Source organism: Lytechinus pictus, chromosome 5 (assembly GCF_037042905.1).
Source record: "Lytechinus pictus isolate F3 Inbred chromosome 5, Lp3.0, whole genome shotgun sequence".
Lineage (NCBI taxonomy): Eukaryota > Metazoa > Echinodermata > Echinoidea > Temnopleuroida > Toxopneustidae > Lytechinus > Lytechinus pictus.
The window spans coordinates 14,594,132-14,604,785 of NC_087249.1; the positions used below are offsets into that span (position 1 = coordinate 14,594,132).

The following is a 10,654-nucleotide window of genomic DNA, read 5'->3' on the forward strand; positions in this document are numbered from 1 at the left end:
CCATTCTGTTTAATTTATTTTTCTCCTTCCCAACACAACATTTTATGGCCAAGGCTGGATTCCCCTTTAACAAACAGACCACAGCTAACATGAGCTGCTACATTACAGAGCTAGTCAGAGGCATAAATATGCCAGCGCAGCCAGCGCGCGCAGCGCAGGCTAGGCCATCGCACGGCGTATACCGTACTACTCCACATACGCAGTCGTCGACTTCAAATCCCAGGCCAGTTTTGCGTTCCTTGTTCTAATTGAATAATTCTGAAGACTATTTAATTGATATTTTGAAATCATGGTAAATATTAAAAATATTCGAATTTTCCTAATTGATGATAGAGTTCTTTGTAAGGGAAGATATTTTGACAGCAACATAGAGCTAGTATTTAGTAAAACTAATAGTAGTATCGGGTTCAACGATGGAGGACGGACTACAGACTCAACTGCATGGGCTATGTCGGGACAGGGTCGGCAGACACTCTCGGAGAAGTGTTGCAAGTGGATTGGGTTTCGTCCTACCTCGAGCGATGTAGGGTAGGTGGAGCAGCGTAGTGTAGCGGTAGTGAAGTGCAGTGGAGCCTGCACGAACATCGCTCGAGGTAATGTATTAAAACAATCAGACTGGTTGCAGTGCAGAGACAGTTATTTTAATGTATGGTAGGGGGTCCTAAAGCTACGCGGGTCCTAAAGCTACGCACCACTCCAATGCGCATGCAATTTCAATTGCAAAATGCGCACTCTGTGTGTGGAGCTAGTGACTGCAGTGTGACGAACGATTCCTATTCAGTTTTTGTACAGAGGCTGCAATAAATCGCTAAATACAGAGAAAACCAGCGACTGTTTGGAATTTTGGAGTTATATTCACTCTGATTTCATATTTTCCTATAAGAATATGAACATTATTTAGAAGTTTAGAGACAGGAAATACTTTTTCTTTGCATGATAAATTGAGTGCGTAGCTTTAGGACCCCTCTATATCGGGCGGCGAAATCAAGAGGTGTTCGGAAAACACGGCGGGATTTTCGTATTAGTGAGTTTTGTGATATTTTCTTTTTGGTTATGAATCTTTACAATATTTAACACAAATTTGTGAAAGATGATTTGTTAGAATATTAAAATTGGCATAGTTTTTATCGTTTGTAAACAAAGTGCGTAGCTTTAGGTCCCCCCATCATAAAACACAGGCAGTACATACATGTCTTTATGGTCAGTGAAGTTTATTCTGTGTCATAATTAATGTGGTCCTTTTGCCATGGTCATTGGTAATAAACGTTTAAAAAACGGTAGACCGCTTCGGTCTCTGTAGACAGCTGGCAGCCGTATCTTTCGAGGAGTTTTTAACATTTCAAAAAAAATTCTCCTCGTACACAGACGGCTCGCTATCATGCAGCCACCATTAGGGGGTTAACATGGTTAAGAAATCCCCCCGAGGCTCGACGGGGCTCATCGATTTTTGTCTTTATTTCATAAAAATATATAAAAAGAACTGGACCAAAATAAAGATTATTATTCCGTTTTTGGCCTGAACGCACCAAAACGGAAAAAAATAAACTTAAAAGGGGAAAAACAGTGACTTTCTTCGGCTGTTGTGCAACTCCCACTTCCCTGGTTGATCCAAACTTAATTACATAAACATATGGCCATTGAGCCCCTGTATAGATCGAGTTAGAACTTCGGTCTCTGTAATTGGTGAGTGGAGCCAACGGAGTTCAGCGGAACAATCAACATAACAGAGATCAAAGCTTTTGGTCTAGACCTAATTATATATAAGTAGCAAAACAAGTATTTTCCTCTAATCAAGTTTCTGTAGATCTAGATCTACATCAAAATCTCCTGCAAATCCAAAGACTTCCCTGGTGCTGGTTAGAATATACCCTCCACTCCTCATAATGTGCATCCAAGTTTAATTTAATCTTTGAGATAGGCTGCAGAGCCCTTTGAAGATTATAGCAGAAAAAGGACAAATGAGTGCACTGTTCAATGCAATTTTATTGATGACACGTGTCACAGTGCCAGTGCAAACAACAATCCCCGTTTTCACCTGCAGACTCACTAGCTAGGCAATCAATAGACTTGGGGTTATATTTCATAATGATAGAGTCGCACACAAATGGCCAGTTATGTGTGGTATAATTCTAAGAGTATGCGCATGACTGCGTATTAAACTGAGATTTGTGTTGCATATCTGCGCGTTGGCAATGGAGCATGACTCTAAGCAAAGATACATGTACTACAAGGGGATCGAAGATCGGAGACTTTGGCAATTTTTTTAAACGCTCTATAAATGCTCCTGGTGAAGGGCGCTCAACAGCGTTGAGTAAGTAAACCATCGCACATCGGCAAGCTGCTGTGTATAAAACATATGGGGAAAATGAGAAAGGGGATTTTGGAGAGGGCATAAGGGCGGAGCATGGGGATAATTCCAACTTTTATTACCAAGAAACCTCTGAAATATATTCATCTCAAATTTAAGGGGGAAAAAAATTGAAGAAAAAAATCTTAAAATGTAAAAATCATCTAATCCTTCAACCCTTTACCATTTCTCTCATGTTTTTGTACACAACCATATCGCGATACGCAAAGGTAAAAAAAAGGTTGTTACTGAACGCTGTAGGGCGCTCTTCCCAAGCGTTTCATTATGCGGTCTATGTACTGTCCGATCTTTTCCTTGGAGTATCTTTGCTCTAAGTCACACCTCACTCTTTGTGAAACACCCCCCCCTCGATTGGCGGATGTGGGAAAGTTGGGGATGTCCGCACTAACCTATTGGCTATTATTGAATCTCTGCATTGACTTTATTTCTCAATACATTAGATAAGCTTGCAAATATGATGATTGCTGGGTAAATTAAAGCAATATTAACTGGCCTCGGGGCGATACAACATATATCGCCCAAACTAGATTTATATCGCCCGAGTCGTAGACGATGGTGATATCAATAGTGAGGGCGATACATGTGTATGTAGTTTTGCCCCCATGCCAGTCAGTATTGCTATTATTAACCAAATCAGACATCTATAGCAAAAATCGTTAAAATTTAGGTATTTTAGAGTGTAAGAATGGGAATCTATTTTGTCATGTTGAGCATGGGCCTCTGAACTTCACCATTGTGACGTAAGTGAAATAATGCGTCCATGGCCTCCAGCGTTGTCTCAGCCTCATTAACATTGTGACATATAGCACCGCGCGGTTCAAGGACGCGTACAAAAGCGTGTAGAATACCCGGATGTTAGCTCTGCCTTATTGCTTGCTACATTTCCAAGCATTTTCTCATTGACTTTCCTGAGCGGGCAATAAATTGGGTCCGTGGTTAAACAATTGGAGACTTATTGACCGACCATTTGATAAGCAAGCAATAATGTATAAAAGTTGCCCTGCTCAGATGTCTGATACTGTTAATAATTATATAATATTGACTGGCCTTGAGGAGAACATCAAATATGTCGCCCGCAACAGAATCTTATTGGCCCGAGACTTTAGACGAGGGCAATATGGTTTTTTTAAGGGCGACATATTTGATGTTTCCCGAAAGAAGAGCCAGTCAATATTATTATTATTACCTAAGACTGTACAATGTGTAATTCAAGCTACAATTTGGAACATTTTATATGCCTGTTTAATTGCTTATCACTACTTCTGATTTCATGTTCACGACCTTAGCGAAGTAACCCTTAATAAGCAGTTGTGACGTAATTGTTACCTTGCAGTCGCGCATCATGCATGGCGCGCACATACACTCAACGCGTAGAAATCGTGCGCTTGGGTTACGTTTGTGTATGCTCTGGCCTCGCCGCGCATTATCTACAATGCGTTGGTTCATAAACTGGTTCCAGCCAAAATACTGAAATTAGCGATCGAAATCGGCTCCTACTGCGCAAGCGCATTAGCAGAAATATGGCCAATATTGCCCTCTATTTTGTACAGGATTTCTATGGGCAAAGCCTGGGAGGGCAACATGGCAAGTGTTTACCTGGTTGGTCTCGGATTGAAAGTAGCGAGCGAAATATGACTTTTATTTATCTCCTAAAATGCCTTGTATAATCTAGGTAATAATCACTAATATAGCCCAAACACATCCCATGATAATCATTGACTTTTAATGTGTGTATATGTTTCTAGGATTTTTATCATCTATTGAGGAGGTCTGCGTCACAAGCTAGACGGACTGTACATAGGAATATGGCTACACAAACCAATGCTACTGTGACACAAATTTCCAAACATCTAGAGGTTCACCAGTACCACCCAGATACAATAGGTAATTGTGTCAGTATCTCTATTTTTATAATTGGGATTCTGGGACATTGGTTATAATGTCAACGCAGACTGACTGTTCATATTTCACCATATTGTTCATTGCAATGTTGACTTGGTTAATATTGCTAGAGCCCCGTATGCTGAAGTCCATTTAATTTAGACCGTGGTCTAACTGCTAGAATCATGGGAAGCCAACAATGTGAAAAATTTGTTTCTTATGTTTAGTTTTTTTCTCCCATTATTCAGTGGTGAAGAAAATAAATTCAGTTATTATTTCCATACACATGAATAATTGTGTCAAATGAACTAGTAAATTTAACTTGTACTGTTTGTGATTTTTGTCACAAATTTAAGCCATAGTTTAAGTTAAACCCAAGTTCAGAATACAGGCCAAAGACAAAGGCATGTATTCTGATGTCAGGTTTAACTTAGACCATGGTCTAACTCTGCTAAAATTATGGGGAGCCAAAAATTCAAACATTCTGTTTATATAGTATATTTCTTATTTTAACTTTACTATTTTGTTTCCTTTTGCTTTCATAATGAGGAAAAATACTTCAACATACTTTAGTTATTATTCCCACACAATTATGAACAATTTGGGTGTCATATGACAGCACGCGACACTGGCACTGGTCTGACGGTCCCAGACCGGTAAAAATTAATGTCGGGCCAGTAACTTTTCAGAAATAGCCAGATTTACTGGTCCGACATGACCAGTATAAAAATATATCAAACTGATACAAATTATATTTTCTTCTGGAGTCTCAAGAAATGGCTCTCATGATTCATGTTGTAGTGTTTTTTTAATTTTTTTTTTTTTGGGGGTAACAATATGCAATAAAAGGCAGCAAAATAAACTAAAGTCTCTTAGGTTTTTATTTATTTTGGGGGACCAGTAAATTTTAGGTTTGGACCAGTAAAAATGGAAAAACTGGGTATTTACTGGTCCAACATGAACAGGTTGGACCATTAGAAAAAAATTGTTAGTGTGGAGCCCTGCATATGAGTTAATAAATTGGCTGTATATTGTTAGGGATTTGTGCCCCAATTGACTCTCCATAGTTAAACCACAACTTTAAATCAGGGTTTATTTTAAACCCGAGTTCAGAATACGGGCCAAAGGGTCTACATGTACCATGATATAGGTTGCACCACCAAGGGAGCACGTAATAACGCAGTCCGTAGAGTCAGAGGTCTTTGAAACAACAGTATCCAATGGAGATGAGAGTGATCAATCATTTTACTCCACCCTATTCTGTACTGTGCCTACGACAACGATATAAAAACTTAAGGACTATTTGTAGCTGATCGAAACTAAAGATAGTTTGTGTGATTGGGCTTTATATTTTTAGTTGCTTGAGTCTTTAAGATTCTAAATAAGGCGACTAGTGTCTTTGTGGCATTTTTGAGTGGAGTTTGTTTTTTCTTTGGTAGATTCTAGAGGACCTAGACCAACTGTGGTATTCCTTCCATGGATGAACGCGACCCAATCACAAGCAAATCGCTACCGTGAGCTGTATGCCACCAGAGGCTTCAACGTCCTGACTGTTTGGGGAAGTCTATCATATTTCCTGTGGCCACAGTGGGCAATGCCGCTGGCCACAGAGCTGGCCGACTTCCTCAAGGACGAAACCAGAGGACCGCTTCTTGTTCATAGTATGTCTGTAGGTGCGTACCTCTACGCAGTCACTCTGTCCGTCATTTCAGACAACCCTGACAAGTACAGCAGTCTTGTCTCGAGGGTCAAAGGTCATGTGTACGATAGCATTGTAGTTGGAACTCTTGAAGAGATGGCAAGGGGTGTTGGTTTGATCGTTGCACCGAAGAGCACCATCCTGCAGCAGGCTATTAGCCGATCGTGTCTGCTGTATTTCGCTGCCACCAAGCAACACACTGTCCTACCGTACAACAGGTTCATCGACGTGGTACACAACTCGCCTTTCAAGACTCCCAAGCTGTGTTTCTACTCTCGCAACGATGTGATGTGCCTTCCAGAAGCAATGGAGAGATTGATGAACCATTGGAGGAATGACTATGGTCTTGATGTCACGGCCATGGCTTGGGAAAACTCACCTCATGCCTCGCATCTGAGAACCGATCCAGAAACCTACAATTCACTCCTTAATGAATTCCTCAAAAAGGTGGGCTTAGATAAGCTACCTTTGAATTTATCCTCAAAACTCTGATTCAAAAGGAAATTAAAACCACCCTCTGTTGCTAACTGAAATTGTATTTAGAGAGAAAATCTCACGAACTTTGGTTGTCTTTAACAATTCACAATGTGAATTATTTACATCTCTTATATATACATTTTAGAGCTGATATTGGTTGTGTAAAAGCCTTGATACAATCATTGCCCTTGTGAGGTCATTGTCATTGAGATTGTGATACAACACTTGGGTATATTGTCTTATTTGTCTTCAGAATTAGATTGTCTGTTTATCTGTCTGTTCAGTGTAATCTTCAAATAGTTAATAAGATACCATCGTCCATTTACATTGTTTGTGTTATCAATTTAAAGCCTGTCTAAAGTATTGGTAAAGGGTCAGTTATGTGTTGAGTGTTAATGAACAACAAAAGCGTAGTAGTTTTTGATTTGCATGGTTTTCCCATTGATTTCTAAATACGTCATTTTTCCAACTGTTGGGATTTAATCTAGCGCCCTCCTCTCTTGTTTTTTTAATTTAATCAAAAGTATTTAAAATAGCCATACAAGCACCTTACATATTTACTAATATATTAAAATGTAGTGACAATGGTCATATCCTTAACTTGTCTTATGCCATCAACAGTGCTTTGTATCCTCTGGAAAAAGCACTATATATTGTTATTATTAAATTGTCAGCCCATTTCTTGCTTGAGAAGGTACTTTGTATAATGGAGACAAAACATTGTAGATATTGCATTTCAATTGGGCACTGAGTCAAATTAGATATTGATGTAAAAATCAGGAGATTTATCCAATTAAACATGTGTTTAGTTTATATATCATTCACAGCACAGACCATTCTGGGCCCCGTCTTACAAAGAGTTAAGATTGATCCAATCAATCGTAACTCTGGAAATCCATCAGGGTTATGTTTTCTACAGGTTATTTGCACAATGAAAAAAAAAAAATGTTGAAGTAGATTTTACTGGATGGGGGAAAAAATAGGCCCAACTTTCTGTATCCTTTTTCCCCAAATTGGGCCACGCACAAACCAGTCAATATATGATATATGCTTTTGCATTTTAAACCTGTCACTACCTCAAACTAGCTAATGTAGAATATTTTGATACGGTATGCACAATATTTATTTATGAGACTCATATATGTAGCTCAAGGGCTATTTATTTTGTTCTTTTTCATTCATTTTCTTTCAGGGAAATAATTTGGCAATGAGTTCCATATTTTCAGCAGGGTTTTATTTTTACTTGATCCTCAATTAAAGGTCTCCTCTTCAATTCTGACCCAATGCTGCTGGTGAGGATTGAAAAATAGTGCAATTATTGACAATCATGCTCTCCTGCTTATGAAAAAACCATTTACTCAATAAATTAACATGTGTACCTGTTAATGCTATGATTATTTTATGGCATTGGTTTCAGGAAGTTACCATTGTGTATTCACTGCATTCAATGTGCTAAGGTATTGTTTCGACAGGCTTAATTGGCCCTCCCAAAATATTATTATTCATACTACAAGTTGTATTTAGTGATCCATTTTCCAGGCACCTGCGCGGCTGGCCATGCCAGGTAATTGGATCGCCCACATATTTCTGATAGGAATATTCATGTTTTGGGCGGGACCCAAGTCTTGCCATGATATTAAAAGGCGCTCGTTCCATTATTCATGTATTGAACATAATTCAGAATGAATGTAGTTTGATGATTATTTAAAACTGCATTATTTTCAAAAAAAGTGGTGTGAACAGTGAGCCAAATAATAAATTCATAAACGGCGCCCTATAATTATATGTATGTTATTGTGTAAAGTAGAATGAAGTTTCTATGTTATCTGGTGCGGTTGCGATAATTTCTAAAAGATATACTGTGTACACTATATATCTATATACATGTATATATATATATTTTTATTAGTAGAGTCAGAGCATTATATTTTGCCTTGGTTTAAGATAATAATGTGTATATATTTACAGAGTATCTTCTATCTGAAATTAAATTTAATGAAATACAAATTTGTGCAGACTTTAGAAAACAGCTAGTCGCACACACCCAGGTGAAATTGATATTTGAAATACTTAATTTATCAATTGCATATTTTGCAGTTAATTTTGAATGAGTGACTTATACCTTGGTCACATTTGCTCTACGGCGGCCGTACGGCGAGTCAAAAACAGCCGTTTTATTAATTGTAATTCAAACCATCTATATGCAGCTGTTACAAAAAATTTTAAAACGGCCGTTTTCAACTCGCCGTACGGCCGCCATAGAGCAAATGTGACCAAGGTATTACCGTACTACACCTTTCAGAGGGCCATGTTTCAGTGTTGCTATTGCAGTAATGGATTGATCGTAGTTGAATTCCTCTGTGAATAATGAACTTGATACCTATTAATTGATACAGGCTCTTTTAGACTTAGAGCAGTTAATCTCAGGATAATTTGAATTCAAATTAAAAGGAGTATGAGGTGACAGGGCAATGTTGCATTTCTGATCATTAAACTCAAATTCAATTCTTTGTAACATTCTTATTTATTTGTCTTTATTTATTTATGGAAATGTTTTTTTTTAAATTTTTTATTAATTTATTTATACAATTTATCTTATTTTTATATTATAAAGGTTGATCCAGGGTATCTTTACTACTTCAACAGCTGTTTATCATTGTGGATATTTGAATGTTAATTGAAGAGAGACACAGAAATTAAAGCAATTAACCAAAATCTATTGATTGTATTGATGCCTTTTATTGAAAATAGGACTTGCAGATATACACAGATTTTGTCAAGCACATAGAAATTTGATATTTTCATTTTTTATTTACAATAAACAATATTAATACTATCAGCCTACCATGTAGGCGTCTCCTTAAAAAAGAAAAAAAATCACAACATGGACGGATATTTATCTACATTAACAAAAAAAGACATCTATTCATCTGTTTAGTTGACCAATGTTACCCATTCTAACTGCAATAACACTGCATTTTTAGTGTGTGCACACAATAAGTTTATAATATGACACTCCTCAGTAAAGTTTGAGTTTACAAACATCAATTCTTATGTGAAACAGCATTATTCAGACTGACACTAATTGGTGTTCCATGTTTAAAAATTTACTTTAATTTTTTTTCTGCTTGTGGGAGGTTTACGTTGCTATTTTGTTTAATCCGTTTGTCTTTAAATCACTATTCCTGAGAATTATTTGATCATTGATAGATTTTATATCTCTACATTGATAGGTTCAATGGGCCATGCTTGGTCAAGTGTGTGACAAAAAATAAAGTGTGACTTTAATCGTAATTTAAAAATTTTAGTGATTCATTACTATTTATGAAAATTTTGAAAGTTTAATTTCAATTTGAAATTCTCAGGAATTTCAAAATGAAATCAAACTTTCAAAATTATGCTTCTGTTTGAAGTCACAACTGTGACCCACTTCATTTGACCTCTGACCTTGAACCTGCATATTACAGCAACAAATATTTCCAATTGATAGCTGACTAAACATGTTAATGTTATGTAACTTTCGAATTACTAAATTTCTACAATTTTCAACTAATTAAAGTCTAGATTTGTCATGTTTTTGGACACGCGTGACCAAGACTGGCCCTAATGGAATAAAAGTGTATTGCATAGAAATATGAAATTATTTACAAACACACATGTTAAAGATAACAACCATCACCCATTGCCCCCCAAAAAGATTGATTATCCGTCATTATACGACACCTAGATACATACAACCTTGTCATTTGATTGGTTGTAAAATATTGATCATTCAACCCATTTTACAATGACGCCATCATGCAAATTTGGTTCCATTCATCGTGCAATTTTGAATCCATACATACACAGAAAAACACTTGTCCTTGCAGTGCGAGTGTATTATTGTTAATTTATGTATGTGAATATTCAATGCTCGCTGGACTGCATGCACTTCTGCATCCAAATTCATAAATGTCAAATGAAAAGGATATATTTTCAGGTGTCGTATAAAACAAATAATGCAATGTAAATGAGTGCAATGGACAGAATACTTCCATTTGGCGAAAGATGAGTTAACAAAAAAATATCAATATCACATTTTTTAAAATTTATATCTCAATGCCTGATGTGATTTGTCCTAAAATCAAGTATGTTGACTTAAAAAATGGCTTTAACATCAACATCAAAAAGTCAACACCAAACTTTAAAAACAAAAGTTTTAAAAACGGTACAATGTACTCTACATTATA

At 36.9% G+C, this 10,654-nt stretch overlaps 1 protein-coding gene across 2 annotated transcripts; it reads left to right on the forward strand.

Moving 5' to 3' along the window:
* Window positions 1–75: 75 nt before the first annotated feature.
* On the forward strand, window positions 76–8,935 carry LOC129262376 (uncharacterized). Of its 2 annotated transcripts, none has more exons than XM_064099869.1 (3): window positions 76–292; window positions 4,114–4,252; window positions 5,689–8,935. In XM_064099869.1, exons 1-3 carry the CDS (start codon window positions 290–292, stop codon window positions 6,438–6,440), a joined length of 894 nt encoding a protein of 297 aa, XP_063955939.1. In that variant the 5' UTR covers window positions 76–289; the 3' UTR covers window positions 6,441–8,935. The 2 variants fall into 2 exon arrangements, with proteins under 2 accessions (XP_063955939.1, XP_063955940.1); XM_064099870.1 differs by having other exon boundaries at window positions 194–593; window positions 5,689–7,360.
* Window positions 8,936–10,654: the final 1,719 nt, after the last annotated feature.